A 23,410-nucleotide genomic window follows, 5' to 3' on the forward strand; every position below is an offset into this window, starting at 1 on the left:
TCCTGCTCTTTTTCCACTCGTTTCCACACTTTAGGCCTGTACAGCGTCTTAACGACGGAAAAAGCGTTGACGTTACCGTTCGCCATGTAAGGCGGCGGAGTCGCTTCAGCGCCTCATCCGATGGTCGCTATCCATCACTTGCACACACACTGTATACAGGTCGCCTCTTGTTTGGCTGTTGGCAGAGCAGGCTTGGTCACGGTGTGGCTTCAAAGTTGCAGACGAGTGTGTCTCCTTTCACACGCACAGAATCACTCACTCGTCGTTTAGTGTTACACAAAAGACACTTGTAGTGTTTGCTTGCACCTACTTAGCGCAGCGAGTCGCCAAAACAGAAGGGCTCGGCCGCTGTAATTCTACACCTTACTTTTTTTTTCATTTTGGAAGAGAAGCTTGCTTTTTATCGCATTGGATTTTCCTAGAATTCCCGTCAGGTTGTTGCCAAAATCAACTGGCACGGGTTCTTAAAGCAGACCTCGACACTGGTAATCGCTCTCAGCGCAGCAGCTTTCCATGTCCTCCCCTTTCATCACCTATTTGTTCCGTCTAAATCTTCTTATTGGCGCCTTCGACATCGGCGTAGGAAATTTATTTGCGCAACGGGGGGGGAAAAAAAAGGGTGCTGTAAATTCTACGTTTCCACCAAACGGTGCAGTTCAGAACATGCGCCACGGTACGGTTTGGAATGGTGAGTCCTGCTTTGGCTTTTAGTAGCTACTTACTGCTAACATTTGCTTCTTGATGTTATGGCTCTTGAATTCAAGCTCCGCCCTTTTCGTTGTGATTCATTTTGTAACCTTTTGGGAACACACAGCACATGTACCTTTTGGAGCCGGAAAGGAACAAACAGTTCAATAATTAGTCCTCTGGAGTACATTAGTGTAAAAAAAAAATAATAATTCTTACTTGCTTTTTAGTGTTATTTTTCCCACTTGTATCTCCAATATTCTTATTCACTTTGAATAAAATATTGTTTAACCCTATTGTTACCCCACTCTCCTTTCCTCCCTCTTCCTGACCTTCTTCTCATCTCCTGACCCTGTGGCGTGCCGGGATGCCTGCAGCATTTTTGGGCAAGTATTCTCCCCCTGACCTCCATCCTGTTTTTTTTAATTTAACAACTTTTTCCGGTGATGAATAATGACAGTTTGTAGCGAGGCCGCCGTCCGCTTGGCTTCGCATGCGAGCGCTGCCCACACAGAGCGCTGAGTGTATGCGTGTGTTTAAATCCCCCCACCTCACTCTACCCCACCTGTTCCACGAGCCCTCAGATGTGGTTTTGGCGCAAGCAGCAGGACTAGAGCGCAAGATTTTTGCCTTACTTCAAGGTGAAGCCGTGAAGGAGAAACACTGGAGTTATTAGTTTCTAAACATTTTCACATGTAATTAAATGTGAACTGTCTCTTATGGACACTTTAGGGACATAAAAATACATACATACAAATGTTCCAAGATTTTTGGTTTAAGGGAGACATTCTAGTTCATGGACCCTCAATTGACAGATAGTGTCCCAAATACTAAAAACCAAACAAAAAAACAAGTTAGGTGGCTAACACAACTATTAATTGCTTATTCTTAGTCATTATTGCTGAATTGAGTTTTTCATGTTCAAATACATCGGCGAGATGCCAAGTGCAGCAGCGAGCAGCCTGCCTCACCTCAGATTGCGCAATCCCTCACGAAAAGCAGAGATAGCTCAAGGCACCAGCAACGAAATGGGAAAATTACAGTAGTAATTCATTCTCCATTGTATTTTGTTTTCCAACACCAACAACATTAATATGGACAATGGAAAATCTCCATTGTCAGGCTAATGTGTTTAATATTTGTTACATATTTAATTTTGCTGATCGCATACAACCGCAGATAAAAGCTCAAGGTGAGGCAGACAGTTTCCTGCCTCATAAAGGCGGACTTGTCATCAGACAAACACATTTGATTTCCAAGGGCCACAAAGATTTCACAAAAACCAACAAATAACATTTTCTTTGATTTAAAGCAATTATTATTGTTTTAGTCTTAATTCATACACTTAAAACAAAAAATACTTCGTCATCATCACTGCGAGTGCTCCTCCCTCGTTTTTCATGCAATGGACTAGTCCATCTTCTGACAGTGCATGTTCAAATATTAGTTCAGAAAATACCAGTTTACCTGTATCTAATGTCAAGCTGCTAATTTAACGGCAAATACACAACTCTGTTTGGCCCATGGATTTGTAAATCTGACATTGTCAGTGTCTCACCAGCCATAGACCTCACTGCACGTCACTGGTGCTGTATACATGGAATTAAGGCTGGAACATAGGCAGGCCACAAAGGGTCCAAAATGTGAACAAATTCAGGTTCAAGGGCAATTTAGGGGCCTAGCTCAACCACGAATTGATGAAAAGCCATGCCCAAATACTTTTTTTGTTCTGTTTTTGTGTTGTGTGTAGTGAAAGAATGCTAAAAATGAATGCTCAAGGGCAAATAAGTGGCGGAGCCTGCAACATAATTGAATTGATGTCTGCGGTGGGCGTGAAGACCCACGCCTTCAGACAAATGCATTCAGTCGTCACTCGTCGTCAGTCCATCACGACAACGCATGAATGAGTGTGGCCGGCTATGAAAGGAGAAAAGCACATGGCTGCAATTACTCGCCGATGACCAGCGAGGACAAAAGATTGGCCGTTATCGTCATGAGAACTCGACGTGCGGTCGATGCCGTCTTTTCTATTACAATGCGAATATGCCCGCTTGCCGCTAAATGCCTAAAGAACTCCAGACCCGCGTTCTTATTATTTTTTTTTTTTCATCTTTGCAATATTTCTATTCAGGACTGGCTCTATGAATAAAATATTGTTACCTTTGATCGTGTTGTGGTTTCACCCATTTCCTTTTCTCTTCCCTCTCGATTCTCCCTCCACTGCAGGGAAAGATGGCAAGTACAGTCTTTTCCTTTAATTGTCTTTATTAGTTTTGTTGAGGCCAGTTTGAAGCCGTAAATTTCTCTCTACTCATTATTGCGTGAATGCTTGAAGAGCCATGCTTGTCCTTCCACATTTCTCAACTCACTCAAACGTGAAAAACCGGGACATCCCGGTTATTACTTTCCACATTCCGAAATGTCCACTTTTCCCACAATTCTCCCCCCACCCCACCCCCCCCCCCACACCCCAAAATAAATACATAAATAAATGCATTTCTTCCAGCTTTGCCATTCCAAATTCAAACTGTTCAGCTTACTCGGAACATCCGTGCAACTATTTTCCACATTCCAAAAATTCCCACGTTCACAAAATTCCACATTCCAGGAAAACAATGCAGGAAATGTAAGGAACTATTTATTCCCAAAATTCAAATATATTTTGTATTTGTACCTCCTCCTCCCACATTTCTTGACTGATTCAAACCATTCCAGCTTCAAACTGTTCGGCTCATTCAATAAATACATTTCCCAAATTCCCTACCCTTTACAGTAAAATTCCCAAATTTAGAAATGATTTCACATCGTCACCGAATCCTTCCACATTTCTTGAGCGATTCACACAATTCCATCTTCAATTCTCACATTCTACATTTCAACGAGTCTGCCGAATGTTTTACCACATGAATTGCATTTTAATTGACATACGGTATCTCAACATATTTCCGCCGAGTTGGCAAAAAGACGTGTTCCAAAATTCTGCCTCCTTTGTAATATTTCACACCTTTCACCAGTTTCTGAGAGCCTGCTGGCAGACAAGTTTGACGAATACGGCTACACGCTCATTGCGCCAAGGTAAGACGGAGCACGTTTCATTTCTTAATTGACATGACATTTATTTCTCCACCGTCTCGGGTTTCTGTCTCGTTAATTACCCTCGCCGGTTTTCCGCAGGGTGTACTGCAAGGACCTGAAGCCGCCCGACAAGGACAAAAGCAACACGGAGTTCCTCATGGAGTTCAACAACTACATCGACACCAAGACGCCAAACAACCCGATGTGTGAGTGCGGACACTTGGCCGAGCGCTGACGTGCGCCATCAATAACGCCGTGTCCCCGGTGGCCAGAGAAAAATAAGCGCAAAATGTGCTGATTCTGCTCTATTCCCACCGACTGTTGCAAAAGTACACCGTAGGGCCAAACGTATTGGTCCCATTTAACCCGCTTGTAAGAATACGTTCTTCTGAGAGTGACATTTTTGGACTTTGTGTGAGTCGGAATTTTCAGCCGTTTGGTCCAAAAGAGCATTTGCGGTTTGTATTGATACACTACCAACCGTGTGATAGTCCTGATCCAGCCGTGGCGATGCGATATGATGCATTTCACTCCAATTGTGAGACATTTTTCTCCAATTACGATGCCATATGTTTTTCTCTAATAGGTATACAATTGACTCCAATTACAATATAATGTGATACGATTTGCTCCAATTGCGACGTGATGCCATATTGTGTGAGTCACTCCAGTTGCGATACAATGCTATTTACTCCAATCAGGTTACGACATTTGTTCCAAATGACTTGCGACACATCCAATCTAAGCACAATACGATACAAAAAGGATGATTTGATCGAATTATGAAACCATTTACTCCAATTACGGGACAATACAACATGATTTACTCCAATTATGGATCCAGTTACTCTAATTATGATACAATCAGGTTGACTCCAAATTACAATACCATTTACTCCAATTACAATGTGATGTCATTTACTACAATTTTAATGCCATGTGGTACAATTTGCTCAAACTACGATGCGATGTAATAAGATCTACTTCGATTTGATTTACTCCAATTTGCATCCACTTTATAGCACCGTGAGTCTTGTCCACTCTATTGATGAATCCCAAATGTAGCCAAACATGTAGTGTCGTTTTACTTCTAAATATGTCCAGGTGAGACATCTGGCTCAAGCATGTCGAGGAGGACCCATCCCCTGAGCCTTCATCCCCACCCCCTCATATTCTCGTGGTCTGGCTGTACAGTTGGCTGTGCATGACCAGGCAAAGCTTTTGTAAAGTGGACCCCCCCCCACGCGCCCCAACTTTCCTCACGTTGCCCATTTGATGCTAACTCTAAAGGTCTGACCATCACATGCCTGAGCGCACATGTGTGAAGCACACACACTCCACCTATATGGCCGCTCGACCCCATCCAATTATCGTGTGTTTTGTGACAAAGAGCAGGACGCGTCAGGCCGAGAGCACGAGCCGGGGCCGTAAAACACAAATCAGGGGCCAGCGGGACATCTGACCAACGCATTAATGACCGCTCGCGTCCGCATCGCCTTGTTTGTCAGCATTGTCGCGGCTCGGGCCCTCCAAACACGCCTCCAATAAAACGTCTCACTCCATTAAGTGATTACTTTCACCGTTATTAGCTGCGAGTTTAACAGGGGGGTACGCGGGGAGCGTGGGGGGCCCACCGGCGGGCCCGCTTTGCCTGGTTAAGCCACCGCAGTGGCGAAAATAGAGTACATTAAGAATTCCTGGGCTGCCTTCAATAAAGGCCCCGTAATGAAAACCACCGCTGGCGAAGGGGTGGTGGAGGGCCTCGGAATAAAGTGTTCGAGCAGCTGTTCTCTGATGTGTGTGCTGTGTTATAAGGCTCGCATGAGGTGGCGGGGGTGTATCAGCGAGCCGCCACGTTAATGGGCTGGAGCGGAGGTTTCAAAGCGACTTCGAAAACAACAACAAAAACCAGAGCCTTTACCGCCTCTTATGTTTGTCATGCGGTCTTGTCGGAGGTCTCGGCAAATCATTTGTTACACCGAGCGGCCGCCTGCAGCTTGGCAGCCTCCTCGCGACGATGTGTTTTGCCGCTATCGTCTTTCACGAGACATTTTGCTAAATTCTTACTCCATGGCTCCAATATTTGTTGACATTTAACAAGCCGCAGATTTTTACGTCGAGAAAATGTAAACCCTATCACTATTTCTGGCTTGTTTCATCGATTAAGTCATTCACTAATCAGAGGTGCTTTCAATGAAAGTCAGTGTAAATACAAAGCTGATTCCCAGCTTTTTCCCTGTCCCGTCTCGTGTCGTTTATAGTCCCGTTTATTTTTCTTTCTGGTTTTATTTTATTGCTTTTCCATCGTTTTTTTCCCACACATCATATTTCATTCCATGTTGGCTATCGATACTCTGCATGCATTTATTTAACACATTCCTGCAGATAGCTGTTACGTTCCGGGCCATTAGGTTCCCAAAACCAAAACTACAACATTTCCCTCCACCGTCCCCACAAAGATGTACAATCAAATACATTACATTTGACAAATTTTTGATCTGTCAGCAGACAGGCGCAAATGGCTCTGGCAGATGTGGCTGATGCTGTTTTTGCTCTTTAGGTAACGTGGAGCTGGTGAACCGATTGCTCCTGGACGCTGGCATCACATCAGATCTCATCAAGATCTGGAAGGGGAATACGTTGCAGTGAGTACAGAAACAAAATATATATACTGTCATTTCATCACTGCAGAATTTGTGTAACTTTGTGTTTTGTAGGCCCGGAGTCACCGCCAGATTTGTTGCCACCGACGGAGGGATTACCCGAGTCTACCCAAAAAGGTTGGAGAAGCTTAATTTCAAGTTGAATACTTGGATCAATATTGACCTGGTCATACTACATATTAGATGACGTCACTAGACGTATTGTAGGTGGTGGATAATAACATTTTCCAACATTAAGCCATCAATTGCCCGTCATCTGAGTCTTGGAGTCATTGAATCCCCAGTATGATGGCTCTTACATCACTTATCTCCTGACTTTTCTGCGATCAGATAGGATGTAGATCCCTGCTGTTTCTGTCCATTTTCCACTTGCATGAAGTTTTTGACCTTGACTTGTTTCTTCCAATGCGCATCCCCTGTGAATCCAAAACAAATCGAGAATCCGGTCTGGATAAATGCTTATTTTTGTCCTGTAATTGCATAAGGGATTGTGCTCAATGAAAGCCACAATGGTTCTAAAACAGATCCCTGTGGTGTACCCCCAAAGAGAGAGGTGTCAAAAAAATATATTTTGGGATTGATTTGGAACCCTGATGAACACACCAACTAAACTTTTAACTACTACACTGGTTTCTTTCTACCAATGTCCATCCATTCACGCACACCACACCACAGCGCTGGCTTGAACTGGAGGGAGGAGGCTGAGACGTACGAGTCCAGCTTCTACAAGCGAAGTTTGGATAATGACCTGTACATCTTCACGCCCACGCCGTACCTCGCAGACAACAGTGAGTACACGGCGACTCCATTTCGTATGCGTTGGATAGAAATACACTGTGCAGGTGTATCTAATGAATTGTCCTGTGCATTTGGTCGTGAACAACGTGCATTATTTATTTTTTTTTCTAATTCCTCCCCCTGGTAGCGAGCGACAACTCTGTCCTCGTGAGCAGAGCCGTCAACCTCAAGATCGACAACAAGCTCCTCAAGCCGGCAGGTAAGACCACACTAAAAACGAAACGAAAAACGCCATTTGTCGTATTATATGTCAACGCACTCACACTTTAGAGGCTTACATTTTTTAGCCGACTTGTCACCTGCTGCTTGACACAGACACTCATCACACACTTTGTCTACTTCCTGTGACACACCCACACAAACCGCACATCAAGCTGTCCGCTCCCTCTGTGATCCCCGGCCAAGTTTTCCCCATTACCTCTCTCCTCTGTTCAGGGAGTAAAGTTGACACTAGGGTCCGACATGATAGAGGGTGTCTGGGTGTTTTGTGTGTGTGTGTGTGTTCCCCAGTGGTCGGCGTCAAGTTGGACGTCAGCGCCTGGATGGCGAGCTTCATCAACACCACGCTGAGGACCAACGTGAGTTAGATCTCAGCCACAAAGATCCAAAAATGAGAGTCTAAGGTTGTTGTTTTTGGGGGTCACAGTGCACGGATGATATCTGTGGCTGCCAACGCAATAATATGGTGAGATTGAATTTGTTTATCATTATGACTATAGGTTTCGTGTTCAAGCATCTCTGTGATTTCAGTATGTGGACTGCGTCATTCTGGACGATGGCGGCTTTCTAGTCATGTCCAATCAAGACGAATACATCGATCAGGTCTGGTATTGATCCTCATGTCGAAAAATGTGTTTTTATGTGTAAAAACATAAACTTAAATATAACATTGTGTCATGGAACATTCATCTAGATTCATCTAGATCAGTGGTCATACTCATACAGGCTCCCTCTAGTGGTATGCAAAAGAATCACTACCGAACTACAGTTCAGTTGTATTTAACTTTTAAGCTCAAAACATTAGCATTTAATCTAAATGAATATTACACACTGAAGAAAAAAAAAGAAACATTGCATTTTTTACTCTTGTACTTATTGGTAAAAAAAAATATATATATATATATATATATATATATATATACATGACACTATATTAACTATATGTTCGCAATTTTATGTCTATTCTGAAGAAAAACAGCAATTCCATTATATCAATCGACGAAGGTATTGCGACACACTTCGTAGTTAAATTACTCAATCGGGCCAAGTTGAAGCCATTTTGTACAATTGTTATTGCTAACTGTTTTATGGAAGGCCTTTTGCCAATGCTCGGATGACTTTAGTGTGGAAGATCTCGAGACACCTGACCTCAACCCACCAAAAGAAAGTTCCAAAATTGCTTATAAAGTCTCCCAGTTAGTTCATTTTCACATGGGATGACCAAGTGCCCCAGTACTTTTGTTGTGCATGTGTGATTGGTAGGGGAAAAAAAGAGGAATACAAAGTCCACCTGCCGTCTGTGCCATCAAGATGCTAGTGAAGCTTAAAAAAAAAAAAAGAAATCTGCAAATAAACAAACCAAAGCACCCGAGCACAATCTGACTAATTTGTTGACATGCAAACGTACCCTCAGCTCCACTGGACTTTTCTTAAAAAGCCAAAAAGGCGCGCCGGGCCCCCCGTTGCGGTTTGCCTAAATGTTTTTTCATGCGCTGGCTAATCAGCGCCGGGCGTGCGCTGGATAAATCAGGCGCTCTCTGAAGTTTGGCAGCAGCACTAAAAGTTGAGGCCTCGTGTGTGCCCTTCCGTCATTTATCCAGCGGGGACGTCTCGGCAGGCTTTTCCCCGCCTCTTTATATGCGACCCGCTGCCGTTTCTTTTTTCCTGGCGTGTCCTCGGGGAGTCTGCGGGCCAACAGGGCGGCGACTGTTCATTCATTGGAAGTGTCGCGTGCGTGCGGGGTCGAACCGAAACCGACTTAGGCAAAGACGTTTCGAGGTCGCGTTAACGGGATTACAACAAAGTCCATCATGCGTTTGCTTTTCAGGTGACACTGTAATTAAAAAAGTCACTGCCAGACAAGGCGCAAAATTGCAACTTTATTTGCATAATTTCTTGTAAAATTTTCATGTTCAATATTTGAACATGACGTTTTCCAGTAAAAAATAAATGCATTTTTTTTTTTTTCGTAAATTCACCGTTCCAGCCAATCGGAAGCCTGAAGAAAGTCACTTCCGGAAAAGGCGCAGCACAATTACTCTGGGAAATGCAGTAATCAAATATATAAAATGTGATGTTTGCATCCCTTCCCTCTCCTCTCCTCTCCTCGTTCAGATCGGTCGCTTCTTCGGCATGATCGACCCCATCCTGATGGTCAACCTGGTCAACTCGTCGCTGTTCACCTCCAAGAAGTCCTTCGATTACCAGTCGCTATGCGATCCCACCAAGGAGACCAAGGCGGCGGCGGGCCTCCGATCTGTCTACGTTGTCAGTCACATAAGCCAGAGCACACACACACACACACACACACGCACACAAAAACCGAAAACGCTGGGGTGCCATAAATCGACACGGTGCAGATGAGAAGGGAAGCAGAGGTCCGGCGAGTGGGAGTTGTCGTAACGCTAACAGGATTAGGTGGTCTCGCATGCTCGGCCGACGCGCCAAGCGGCAAGCGCTGCTTTTCATCAACCGGCCGTTTTTTTTTCCCAAACGCTGAACTTGGGAATTCTCCCAATTTCCCCTCGGAAATATTTTTTTTTCATAACATGACAAACTTTTTCTTGAAACTGACTTTTTTAACGTAAATTATAGTACTGCGTTTTTTCGTAACATGACAACCTTTTTACCTTTTTTTATTGGTAACATTTTTACTTGTTCCGTGAAATGACAGCTTTTTTTAATGTTAAAATAGGACTTTATTTTTGTAACCTGACGACTTTAAGGTCTTGGTTTGAATTTGTTGCCATAAATTACAATTTTAAGAAAAAAAACGTGAAAGAGACAGGCACATGCTAGCACCCTCCACTGAGTTTTATAAGTAGCTTTAGAGTCAACATTTAACTTCCTGCCTCACATTTATTTTAAAAAAAAAATGAGAAAAAAAAACCCTCAACTGCCTGACACGAAAAGTCAAAGAATTATAAGTGGTGAATGCAGCATGCGAAATAAGCAAGCACCTGGGAACTTCCCGATACGGCTCACAAATGAGTAAGAGCGTTCACGTATCATCCATGTGATCAAAGTCAACACGTTTACTTCGCGTGTGACTCAACATGCTTGAAAGCTACGTGACTGATTGGCCACAACGAGGTCCTCGCATGCTAGCTGTAATCAAAACAACATGGCCAACAAGCCTTTTTATTCGAACCGTCTGTTTTCGCTTTTTGTTATCTGTTTGTCGTAACTTTCATTGCGTTTGCTCCTTCTTAGCCCTCCGTCGCTGATATTTTGAATGTCGGATGGTGGGCCACTGCTGCAGCCTGGTGAGACATTTCATTCAGCTCATGCCTTTCTTTATTTGTAATAATACATTTGTGGGGAAATTATACATAAATTAAAGGGCACACAAATATTTCAATCCTAATAGAAAAACAGCCCGAGGCCTTCTTGAGTTAACAGCTTGTTTTACACTAAGCACACCCACGCTTTCTTTCGATGACCTTTGCAATTCATACTGTATGTGTAAGTGCATTATTTTTTCCCCCCACATTACTAAATGTCAAACTTTATTCCAATAAAAGTACCACATTGCATTCAATTGCAAACATTTTGTAATAGCCATTTTATTCCCATGAAAATATAACTGTAAATGTTTTTTTTTGTGTCATGACTTTTGAATCTCAGAAAATTACAAGTTTATTTGCTTAATTTAGTTTTTGCTAAGAAATAGTCCGTAAAGTACGTAATTGCGTACTTAAAGTAAAACAACGTAACGTATAAGACTTGTTTTTTTCAGTAACATTACTACTTTGGTTTATTTGCGTAATTTCTGTTAGTAATATGACTTAATTATTGTGACATTCTGACTTTTAGCATAAAAATCTTTCCTTTACGTTTCTTGTAGAAACACTATTTGCAGAACATTACTGCGTTTTTTTGTTGTTTTTTTAACTGAAATGACTTTTATTCAAACTTGCCTAAAATTCAAACTTCATTTGCATAAACTTGCAGCTATTTTTGTTGTTGTTTTTTTCATAACACTCCAACTTTATTTATTCTCAGGTCGATCATGCAACAGTTGCTGGTCAGCATCACATTCCCAAATTTCCTGGATGCAGGTGAATCCCTTTCCCAGTCCGCCTTCAATTCACGTCACGCCTCTCCGACGGCGTCGGTCAAAGCTAATACATGAACTCAAAAAAACTTTGTCCACAGCCGACGTGGAGGAGGACGTGTCCGACGACGTGCATACAGAGGTGTGCATCACGGAGCAAACGCAGTACTACTTCGAGACTGGCGGCCTCTCCTTCAAAGGAACAGTCGACTGCAAAAACCGCTCCAGGTAAGGAACATTCCACCTTAAACGAAGTCCCCGTCAACGCCACGCTTGTAAAAAATCACATGCCATGAAGGTGAAGTCAAGTCACTTGTGTGCGGACCACCGTCCTGGCACGTCGCCGCCCCACTCCCACAGACACACACTAGCCCCTTTGCGTGCGTCGTTTTAAGGCCCCCTCGTGCCGCATGCGGCGCGGCGTTCCTGCACATTAGCCGCACACGTTTCCTCTTAACGAGCGCCATAAAAAAAGCAGAGAAAATCATTTGTGCACTCCTGACATGGGGATTGTTTTGGGGGGAGCTTGTGGTCCTTTGAGAAGGAAAGCATAAAAAAAAAAAAAAAAAAAAAAAAAATCCACATTTTTATCGTCACTGTACTGTTTCGGCACTGTACGTTTCAAATTCAAATTTTTGTTCCACGAGCCATGCGATGTCACTTCCTGTTAAAAAAATGTCACTTCCTGTTTTTGGGCCATAAGCGTTAAGATGTGAAATGAAAACTTTATCCGACCTTAACCTTAAAAATGCTATTTATTTGCAATTGTTTTTCTTCTTGTGAAATTACAAATAGGTTACAATTTTACAATAACACATCTATTGTAAGATGAGACATTTCCATTAAATTACAAAATATTTATTTGCATAAAGTAAAATAAAAATTTTAATGACAAATGCATTAACATGAAACAAATTATTTCTCTTACAATTACAGATTTATTATTATTTTTTAAATGCACTTTTGTGATCCTACGACTTTTTTTCTAACTGCACTTTTCGCAAAAAGTCATTTTGTTTTTGTTTTTTTTGTTAAAATTAGAGCTTATAGCTTGCATAAAATCACAACAGTTTGTTTCCCCTACCGTAGTATTTCCTCGTTTCTTCTTTTGTGATGGTCATTTTCAGACTGTACCACGCCGAGAAGCTTCCCAATACCAACCTGGTTTTCGTTATTGCCGACGCCAAACTCACCTGCTCGTCCTGCGACACCAAGCTGCTCGTACAGGATGAACAGCAGTGTATCCTTTCGCCGACTATTATGACCTATTGAAATGAGCTGGGGACTCCGTCGTTCTGCTGGGGGACTTCAATGCTCACGTGGGCAATCACAGTGAGACCTGGAAGGGCGTGATTGGGAGGAACGGCCCCCACCGATCAGAACCCGAGCGGTGTTCTGTTATTGGACTTCTGCGCTCATCACGGATTGTCCATAACGAACACAATGTTCAAGCATAAGGGTGTCCACACGTGCACTTGGCACCAGGACTCCCTAGGTCGCAGTTCAATGATCAACTTTGTGGTCGTGTCATCGGACTTGCGGCCGCATGTCTTGGACACTCGGGTGAAGAGAGGGGCGGAGCTGTCAACTGATCACCACCTGGTGGTGAGTTGGCTCCGATGGTGGGGGAAGATGCCGGTCTGACGTGGCAGGCCCAAACGTATTGTGAAGGTCTGCTGGGAACGTCTGTCAGAATTCCCTGTCAGAAGGAGTTTCAACTCACACCTCCGACAGAACTTTGCTCATGTTCTGGGAGAGGCGGAGGACATCGAGTCCGAGTGGAACATGTTCCGCGCCTCCATTGCTGAGGCGACCGACCGGAGCTGTGGTCGGTGCCTTTCATGGCGGCATTCCTCGAACCTGGTGAGGGATGTCGTTTAGCTGAAGGAGTCCTATCGGGCCTTTTTGGCCTACTCAGGGGTGCTGGTGAGGAGGGTCCGTCGGGAAGTCGAATCTCAGATTTAGGAGGAGCAGTGTGGTTTTCGTCCTGGCCGTGGAACAGTGGACCAGCTCTACACCCTCGGCAGGGTCCTCGAGGGTGCACGGTGAGTTCGCCCAACCAGTCTACATGTGTTTTGTGGACTTGGAGAAGGCGTTCGACCGCGTCCCTTGGGGAGTTCTGTGGGGGGTGCTTTGCGAGTATGGGGTGCTGAACCCCCTGATACGGGCTGTTCGGTCCCTGTCCGACCGGAGTAAGAGATTGGTCCGCATATCCGGCAGTAAGTCGGACTCGTTTCTGGTGAGGTTTGGACTCCGCCAAGGCTGCCCTTTGTCACCGATTCTGTTAATAACTTTTATGGACATATAGGGTGAGAAGCTCGGTCATCCGGGAGGATCTCAGAGTAGAGTCGCTGCACCTCCACATCGAGAGGAGCCAGATGAGGTGGCAGGGGCATCTGATTCGGATGCCTCCCTGGTGAGGTGTTTTGGGCACGTTCCACCGTCACGACCCAGGACACGCTACGTCTTTCGGCTGGCCTGGGCACGCCTCGGGATCCCCCCGGAACAGCTGGATGAAGTGGCTAGGGAGAGAGAAGTCTGGGCATCCCTGCTAAAGCTACTGCCCCCACGACCTGACCTCGGCTAAGCGGTAGAAAATGGATGGATGAAATGAGTGTAAATCCCAGGCTTTGGTTGATATTCCTGAATTGGCGATTTTAGCTAATGGCCCCGATCCCTGCGAGCTAGCTCAGAATCCTCGCTACAGGAAAGGACCTGCAGTGTGCTTCGATAATAACGAACACGTAAGTCTTAGCGCAACTCAGCTGCTTGTTTTTTCAAACAAACCGCTTGCCTTGTGTGGAGTTTTGTGCTTAATTGTTTCCTTCCAACTTTGCTTGTGCCTTTACTGTATGTTAGCTAACATGCTGAAGGTTTCTTATCTTTCATATCATGCTTTGAACTCTTTTTCACCTCAAATAAAATGCCTAAGTTGAATTCTGCCCGATATTGTCCACGAATGATGTATTAACAGTAGTGAAGTAAGCATTTTTTTTTTTTACTTTTTTGCTGTGGTACATTTACGGTAAGGTTGAGTTAATCACGTAGTGTTTGCACATATGCTAATTGTATTGCCATGTAAAATGCTAACGCTTGTTAGCATTTCACATGGTAGTCAAATTAGCATTTTTTGTTGGTAAACATGTTTTAGCTACAATGGTTTCAAGTTTTCTAGGAGCTTGTTTTTCAAAATAATGGTGTCTAAAGTTATTGGCGCGACAGTTGATTTAGTCACACAATTGGGATAGCCGCAAAACGTTTATCGCTAATGCCGTTAGCTCCTCAGTGAACACAATTTCTTTCAATATTATTTTCATGTGCTTTTACTCTGACGTATTCTCAGTTTCCATTACCAATACCGCCACATTTGCAAAGCGATAGTTTTTGCTTGTATTTTTGTGGCCGGCACATTGGACCAGCTAAGCTCAACATGTGCGATTGAATGTCGTACTTTATTATTATTAACCTGCTTTGCTTCCCACTAAATCTCATTTTCATTGGAGCGCTTTGCTGCATGATGTATGCTCCTGTTTTCCGCTCTGTGATTGGCCGGCTGCTTAGGACGAGGCCCTGTGCCGGCGTAGCGCTGGCTCCCCGTCGGCGTCCTCACTGCTCGTGTTACTGCCGCCACTGTTCGTGTGCTTTGCCGGGTCAGTCCATCTTTTCTCCCCGTCATGTTCAACCTCAAACCGTATATCTTTTCCACTTTTTCCACTATTTTGTGTTTTATGTCTTGTGTTGCTCTGCACCTGTCACCCTCTCTCTTGTTCTACCGGCATCTGTTTTCACTTCTCCTGCCTTCTCCTGCTGATGTTTTCCCCATCTTCTTGCCCAACTTTGAACTACCAGCATGTTTTCCCGTGTATCGTAATCCTCAGATGCCAATGCTGAAACCGCAATTTGAAGCAGTAGAACAGTTGCTAATCCTATTGTGCCTAGGATCTGATGAATGGACTGTAATAACGAAAATGTTGCATTTACCTATGACAGAGTTGTTTCAATGTGTATTTAGAAGGAAATTCTACGAAAAGCTATTCTACAAACTTGACTATTTTCCTGCAACAATGGTACTTTTTGCTATTTTAAATGTTAGAGGCTAATGCCTCCCATTGAATTTGTCAAACAGGGTTTGCCACACTGGCGTGAGCATTTTCCACGGTAGTCAGGGTAGCATTTTTCGACAAACTTGACTATTTTCCCCAAAACGTAGCTACACTTGAACTAGCCTGCAACGCTTACGCATAATTGTATTATAGTCACGTTTTTTTAAATGGCCAAAGGAAAAATAAAGTTTTCGATGAATTACTTTGAAAAAAAATATTTTGGGCTAATGTCATTAGCTTCACCGTTGAATTGGTCACATTGTGTTTGCCACACTTGCGTTTCCATAGACCTTAGGTTAGCATTTTATTGTTAGCATGTTTATCTGGTTAATTTTTTTTAACTTCTCAAAAAAATATCAGAACGCTTTCTAGCTTTTGCATTGTGCTAGCTATTATTTGCTAGCTCTGTGATTGTTTACATTCCCATTAACTCCATTTGTTACAGCCCCTGTGATTTAGCATTCATTTAAGAGGTTTACCTATACCACCAAATGGCAATTATCAGATGTAGCATGACGACAAGTTTAGCTAATGTTAGCTTTGATGGTGGCAACGATTCCAACTGAGTGATCTAAAAGTGCAAGTCCAGTCTAAAACCGACAGCTATTACTCAGTTGCCTCGTCAAAAATCCAGTCTTTGTCTTGGTGAGATTTGACGACGTGATGTCCAGGGATCTCGCAAACAAAGTCTGCCGGTCACTAACCCTTGTTGTCGGTTTCCTTCCTGTCGGAACTCCAGGAGGAGGACCCTGACTGTGGCGGGGCGTCCGGCTTGAGTCCCTCACTGTGGCTCACCTTGGCCCTTCAGTTGGCGCTTTTCTGGGTTCTTAGCGGGTCCGGACATCACGCCGTCCCGTCATGACCTGCCCCTACCCCACCACCATCTCTGTATACCAGCATGCCTCCGGAATGACGACTGAGAAGAGCTTCAAAATTTTGGACTGAAGAACCCTTGGACGGTCCCAACCGGAAGAGGACTTGGATTGGTGGTGCCATTGTTCAGAAGTTTGCCTTATCGGACTTGTTTGAGGAGCTTGAGCTGTTTAATTCAACACTGCCAGAAGCTAGCAAACATTTTTTTTAATTCAGTTCCCTGCTTGTTAGTTTAAGGCAAAGGAAAGAGCTTCACAACAAACCTTTGCCCCCAGTCCGCCCCCGCCAGGGTGCAGATAATTTCTTTATTTTTGTCTGGATTCTTCCCCCCTCCTGCCAGTGTCTCTGGAACTTGTTTACTTTGTGCTCTTGGTCAAATCCGAATCCTCAGCCTCCTTCCGTCTGGAATTCTTGGATCGAATACTGCCATGCGTGCTCGTCAACCAATCAGGACGAACCTGACTGTAAACTCTCTTGTGCCATGTTTGTGATTCCGATGCTAGCTTATTTATTGGACTTTTTATTGAAGGTTTGAGACTGCTATCTTCACTTTATGTGTACAGCTACTGAAGTCCACTTTACCGTCCTTTCTGTGCTTACATCTTTGCAGAACTAATAACAAATCGGATGCAAAAGGAGCGTTCTATTAATCGCGCTGGCTTTGTGCTTGTGGTCGGATTTCATGAAGTAATTGGCTGCGTTATACGGTGCACACAGTGGTTTTATTGGGCAGTCTGCCCTGAAAATGAAAAGATTTTAGATAAAACCACACAGTGTGGTTCAACACCAACCCCACTACTTTCACACTTGGTCATTTTAATAGAGCTTGGATGTAGCGAATCTCCGACGTCATGCAAGTGTTGGACTTTATAATTCAGCCATAGCATCGTGCTCGTGTTGGAACTAACGACATGGTTGTCATTTACTAACCGTGGAGAGAGAGAGAGAGAGAAAAAAAATACAAGTGCCATAACCGAATTCCTAATTTATGCAAGGTGACGACGTCAAGTATTGCGCGATGATCAGCTGTTACTGCCTTTGTTTTCCCTTGAGGCGACAGCATCTACAGTCTTTTGCATTACAATACATGCCAATGTTTGACATCAACTGCAGCATTGCGGTACTGAAAGGTTTTGAATTTAAAGTGTTCAAATTCGATGCTGTCCCCTCGGGAATAATTTACATGTGATACGAAGTGTTTCAGATTCCTTACAAATTGCGGGAATCTTATGGATTGGTGTGTGTTTGTTTCTTGCGTGTGTGGGTGTGTGTTACCATCGGGTCCACCAAGGCCTGTTTTTTTAAGGCGACGTCCACATGTACGTGGGTATTTAAGAAATGATATTTCGTACCGCTGCGATACTGGCACTCCACATTGCAACATTCTGTAATCCAGTGAAACTCGCAAATTTGCATATATATGGATTTTACGGGGGGGGGGGGGGGCATCTTGTGGCCAATGGGAGGAGGATGTAAGGGGAGGAGCTGTAGTTCGTCAGGCCATATCCATGTCTGATAGATTAAAATTCGTGTGGCATCTATCGGCAGTTACAGCCCTTTTTGTGTTGGTGTCATTACTCGCCGATTTCGTTATTCGCGACGGGGCTCGGTCCCTGAACACTGTCATTATTTTAGCCAATCAAGAACTCTGAAGAAAATCATTGAGGGAAATGGTACAATAACAATATAACGCTGCATGCAACAATGCTGAATTTTCTGAAAAGTCAGTTTTCAGTGACCGAAAACTGTTGCAAACAAATACATTTTCTTAAAATACCGTTAATTGTGTGGACATTGTCTTAGTTTCCCTTGATTGTGCTTTAAAATGTTACACTTAAAAAACAACAACAACAATTCGTACAAAAACCAAAGTTCTGATCAAAATGTGTGTTCATCCATGTGCAAATATTCCGAATAAAATTTTATGATAACAATCTGCTGCCTTTGTGGATGTTTTTTTCCCCCCCTCAACGGATCACATGCCCGTACTCTTGATGGTCGGCCAACGTCAACAACGACGCCATGTTGGCAAATGTTTACACCAGTGTCTCCTCTGGCTCGTCGATCAAGCTGCGATTGAATTCTAATCGTTAGCGACGTCCGTTTTGCACGCGACTGCAGCTGTGGCTCACCCAAAAAATAAAAAGTGTCAGTTTACGCTTTTATGGCACGCGTTAAAAATGGAGCGACACGCTGCGAGTCGGAAAAAAATAAATAATAATACAATCACCAGGGACATTTTAAACGTGGCCAATTACCACGTCTTATAATGAAATAGTAGCCATTTTTCTTCAGGTTTTTTTTTATTGCTGGTAGCAGCTGGTGAATTACTTCTTGGAGACCAATCATTGTGAAATTATATCATATATAAACAAAATACAAGCACGGTTTAGCGAAAGATTTAGTAGACAGTTGACTAAATTCATTAAAAAAAATGTATATTCAGCGGTATGAGGGACCCAACGTACGAGTTTTTCAAGTTGTTCGGGAAAAACAGTCTAGACACAAATACAAAATGAAAACACTCGCAAGAAGCATGGAGAAGATGCTAACACTGAATTAACCGCAGGGTCAATGGCGGAACCGGCGCTTCTGTTGTCACTTACTAGGCCACGCCCCTTTAAAGGCATTCACAAATACTGCAGTGTCTTTGTGAAAGTTTCAGCTTAATTACACTTTATAAAACAAACCAGAAAAATTCGATATCTTCACTCTGACGAAACAAAAGTTATTTTTATTGGTCCTGAAAATCTGAGTTTATTGGACCACCTCCCCACAAGATTAATTCCAGTTAATCTGAAGTTACAGCATCAACTAGCCAAAAGTCCCACATTAACCCTTGTCCTTGCATCCTTCCATTGCCTTCCCGTAAAAATCCTGAATAAACCACAAGGTCCTGTTGATTACTTGACCTCACCCCTAGCTACATTTCCCAGCTCTTAGATCCTCATTCCGCTACACGACCTCTCAGATCCACAAATCTTGGCCTTGTGTCTTTCCCCCGCACAAATTGCAAATCAAAGGGTAACTGCTCATTTGCATTCCTCGCCCCCAACTCTGTCAAACTGTCTTTCACAATCTGTTAGATCTGCTGTTTTAAACAACACCTCAAAAGCTTTTTCTAAAATGTTCTCTTGAGGTTTTATTTGTTTTTAGAATCATAGGTTGCCCAACCTTGCTTGAGCACTATAATGAAAGGTAGATAAAGAAAAATAAACAAGATTTACTGTTTTAAGATTTTCCCCTCCTTCCACGCTTCTCTTGGACTTCTTTCCTGACTTTTCCAAAAGTGTTATTCCTTGTCTTCCGCGGATGAGTTGCGATGTCAACAGCACATGTTGAATTTCCTGCCCGGGGGGCTGAGGGTTGAGGCTCTGGATTTTGCGTCTGGCAACGAGATGCCTCGCTCGGTTTACGCCGAGGGGTTGCCGGTGTTGTGCTTGGGATTGTTATCCCAAGTCCGCCTCTAATTGATATCTGGCCTGGCGTCCCGCAGGGAACATCTCCCTCAGTAAACACGAAAGTTTTATTACGTATGTGATTGCATTAGCTGTGCTCTCATTATGAGCGCCATGTTTATTTTTGCATGCAGTGTAATCGTTCCATCAAATGACAATCATGTGGTGCTCAAACACATTTTTTCCACTCACTCCAGAAATGGCTTGACCAAAGGAGATATTGAATAGCTTGCATTAAGAACTGAGTTGTGCATCCAGATCCAGATCACTTTTGTATTGTGAAGGTGTGGACGGAATTTAGATTACAATAAGTCTTAGTACGATTAAGAGATTTGGATGAAATTTGGCATGCAACGTCACTCTCAACCGAGAAGGAACTGATTCTGATCTCGATTTGGATTCACATCCTATTTGTAATATGAATGTAACTAAACAATTTTTGATCAAATGTTGTGTGTAGCTTCACTTTGAACCAAGGATGGACTGATCTTTTAATAGTCATCTGGATTTTGTTTTTGGATTAATTTTGTTGCACCACTTTTGATGACAGACACAACAGATTGACTATTGCGTGTGATCTGGTTTCCAAATCTTGATCAATTGGATTGAATTTGTTTTTTTTGCTTGGTAACAACCAAAAGAACATTTGATCTACCTGGTTAGGATTTTAAGTCAGGATCTGGATCCATAGCCATTTTTGAGCCATTGTGTTGCTCGTAACTTTGGTATGAAATATGGAAGAACTTTTTTTATTTTGATCCTGATTTGTAATAAGGATTTAGATCATATTGTAAGACAGATCTCAATTTGTATGAAATTTTGTTTTGTCGCTTTCGTGTGACACAAATTGTTTACCGTTTGATCCCGTTTTGAATGCTGGAATTCAGGTAATTTCTCGGAAAAGTCATAGCTCAAAAAGTTGAATTGGGTTTGAACGGTTTCAATGTAACCTAAAGACAAATTGATAACATTTTAATGCTGATTTGGATCCAAAATGATTGATCAGGATCATTTTTCTGACCTCGGTATGACCAAAATGACTCATTTGATTATTTGTCTTGACCTCCATGCTAAGGGTCCATGTTGTCAAGTGGTGCTAGTGTATCATGATGTTAGTGAGAACACCTCGCTCCAGGCATTTCTTTGGCTCACCCTCAAAAGCTAATCACAAGTGGTGTAATAAATATCTTGTGATAGTCTCGTGCCCTGAGGGGGTTGTCCCTTTTTTTTTTTTTTTTTTTTTTTGTGCCAAGCAGAGAATTGATGTTTAGAATACGTTTTATTGCTCTGACACGCTCACTCAACAAAGTCTGGGCCCGAGGCTCTGAAATGTCTTACGTCCTTATCTTTTTGTTTTGGTCTCAGAGTGTTGGGTTAACACGCACGGGGCGGGATGGGGACGTAAGATGAAAAGTTTGGCATTCCAGGTAGCTCAGAGAACTCCTTGACTCAACTGCTTCCAAATATCAATTTACTGACTCAGCGGCTCCACGTTGATTCTAATGGTTGCGAGGCTTTGCTGATCTTTTTTTTGCCCAGAAGGTGAAGCTTCGTGTGCAGACATGGGCTGCTCATGGTCCAACATTGATCCATCTAGTGAGAGGCACCATTCTTTGATGTGGCTTTCGAGTCACAGCAATCACCTGCTGTTTGTTTACACATAGAATGTCTTTTGGAATCTTGGATGTGAGTATTAGTATTAATCACAACCACGATCAAAGGCACAATTTTAACACGCCAGACCCAGAGGGGCACCATACTAGCAGCAAACATCGTAGTCGCCACCCTGATATACTTGGATCAGCACGAAACTGGGTGGAAATAACATGACGCGCGAAAAAGCCTCAAGGATCCATGCCTGAAGTGGAACAGGGGAACAGTGGCTAGTCTAGTTCAAAGCAGCCATTTTAGGCAATTTCAAGGCCCCGTACTTTGACTTAAAACTCCAACTAGGGAATTTGCCCCAAAGAAACCCAATCGGAAACAGGTATCCTAGACAGATGCCCGACACTAAATTACGAAAATGTCTATCTACGCCACTTGTCTATTAGTAGTAGTTGAGCTGATGTTTGTAGCGCATTAGTACTGTACGAACAACTTAACTGAATGGTTCAGAAAAGTGACACCCCCCTTGTGGTAAATAATATGAAATGCTGCATTGAAGACTGTGAGGATGTGGGAATTATCACACTCCTGACCTTACGAGGTCAGACGTCAAAGTAATGCAGTCGAATGTAAGCAAAACAGAAGGCACTATATGGTGCTATTTATTTTGACTATCAGTCTAACAACAAACCTAATATTTCGCCTCACGAGTCTCGTCAGCCATGCTCATTGAAAAAGACCAAAACATCTTCCCGAAATTGACCATCAATGCCCATGTAGTCTTTTGAAAGTGTTTCAAAGTTGCAGATGTGCTACAAAGTCGTTCACTCGCCTAACCATCTCTTGACACGACACCTGTGTCTGGGTGCACAGCTGCTACAAAGAAGTACTATTAACCACGTGCACTTTTCTTTTATGTCTTGAATGTGCGTAAATAGCAACACAAGAGATGAACTTGTAAACTGACTCACTTGAAACCCAATCCTCTCACCAGCAGACCGGCCAAAATGCTGATACTGAGCATAGTTGATGCACGCGCTAAGTGCCTTCGCGTAACATCTCGCCGTTGTTTTTGGATTGGTCCGGCACATAAAATAAGAGCGTGATTCACCCACAAGCTCGCCAGCCGGGCAGACAGTGGAGTCATTATTACTGTTTCCACTGGAGTACGTTTCATTAGCTGCTCGGGCGTAGGTGTGTTGTCGACGGTGAGGTCAAATGCTGGTCCGGCATAATTTGCCTGCAGATGAAATCCGACTCTGTCCAGGGCAACGGCACAGGCTAGCGTTTCAAAGCTGCAGGAACTCTATTAGCACCTGGCGGGACTCCCTCGTGCACCCCCGATATGGACGCTCACCTCCCCGTGCCCGACCCTGGTTCATAAAAGCATGCAAGACTGCTGCACTCCTGCTGTGACACTCAAGCCAGGGGATTGGTGTGTGTGTGTGTGTGTGTGTGGGTAATGTGTGTGTGTGTTCGCGTGTGCGCGCACACACACGTGGAGCTAGTTAGTGGCACACAAGCTGCCAGACAAGCAGCTGCTACGCTAATAGCGCCTGTTTCACGTACAGTAGGAGCGTAGTCTCCAGGTCAGATCAGGCTGGAGACCAGGCCAGTGCCCCTGTGATCATTTTTATCTCACAAATGCCAGCACAAATATGAACAGAAAAAAAAGGAAAAATCCATCTTTTTTTATATGAGCTGGCCGGCAGCGTGTTTGCTTAAGCGCTGGATTTCACATCAACAATCCTCAGGGCAACTTTTTTTTTCAGAATGCGCTGCCAAACTTCCTTCAAAGTCCATTTGTCTTATTTTGTTCTCAGAGTATTCCCGACTTGTCGCTGCCTTGAGAAAAGTCCCCGGCACTTGATT

General features: G+C 43.5%; 1 protein-coding gene across 8 annotated transcripts in view; it reads left to right on the top strand.

The window, feature by feature from the left end:
* Positions 1–18,409, top strand: part of cacna2d1a (calcium channel, voltage-dependent, alpha 2/delta subunit 1a) — a 49,036-nt gene extending 30,627 nt beyond the window's left edge. For 2 of the 8 annotated variants that reach the window (XM_061761972.1, XM_061761976.1), the window contains 17 exons: positions 3,702–3,762; positions 3,862–3,968; positions 6,323–6,407; positions 6,480–6,542; positions 7,101–7,213; positions 7,351–7,422; positions 7,734–7,801; positions 7,870–7,908; positions 7,974–8,045; positions 9,558–9,710; positions 10,656–10,708; positions 11,448–11,503; positions 11,601–11,727; positions 12,627–12,739; positions 14,161–14,243; positions 15,061–15,149; positions 16,342–18,409. In XM_061761972.1, the coding sequence (XP_061617956.1) occupies positions 3,702–3,762; positions 3,862–3,968; positions 6,323–6,407; positions 6,480–6,542; positions 7,101–7,213; positions 7,351–7,422; positions 7,734–7,801; positions 7,870–7,908; positions 7,974–8,045; positions 9,558–9,710; positions 10,656–10,708; positions 11,448–11,503; positions 11,601–11,727; positions 12,627–12,739; positions 14,161–14,243; positions 15,061–15,149; positions 16,342–16,378 (1,391 nt within the window). In that variant the 3' untranslated portion in view covers positions 16,379–18,409. Of the gene's footprint in view, positions 1–1,064; positions 2,816–3,701; positions 3,763–3,861; positions 3,969–6,322; positions 6,408–6,479; positions 6,543–7,100; positions 7,214–7,350; positions 7,423–7,733; positions 7,802–7,869; positions 7,909–7,973; positions 8,046–9,557; positions 9,711–10,655; positions 10,709–11,447; positions 11,504–11,600; positions 11,728–12,626; positions 12,740–14,160; positions 14,244–15,060; positions 15,150–16,341 lie in introns of those variants that run through there. The other 6 variants (XM_061761979.1, XM_061761977.1, XM_061761974.1 and 3 more) reach the window with 5 other exon arrangements.
* The last annotated feature ends 5,001 nt before the right edge of the window (positions 18,410–23,410 follow it).

Source organism: Phyllopteryx taeniolatus, chromosome 22 (assembly GCF_024500385.1).
Source record: "Phyllopteryx taeniolatus isolate TA_2022b chromosome 22, UOR_Ptae_1.2, whole genome shotgun sequence".
NCBI classification, from domain to species: Eukaryota; Metazoa; Chordata; class Actinopteri; order Syngnathiformes; family Syngnathidae; genus Phyllopteryx; species Phyllopteryx taeniolatus.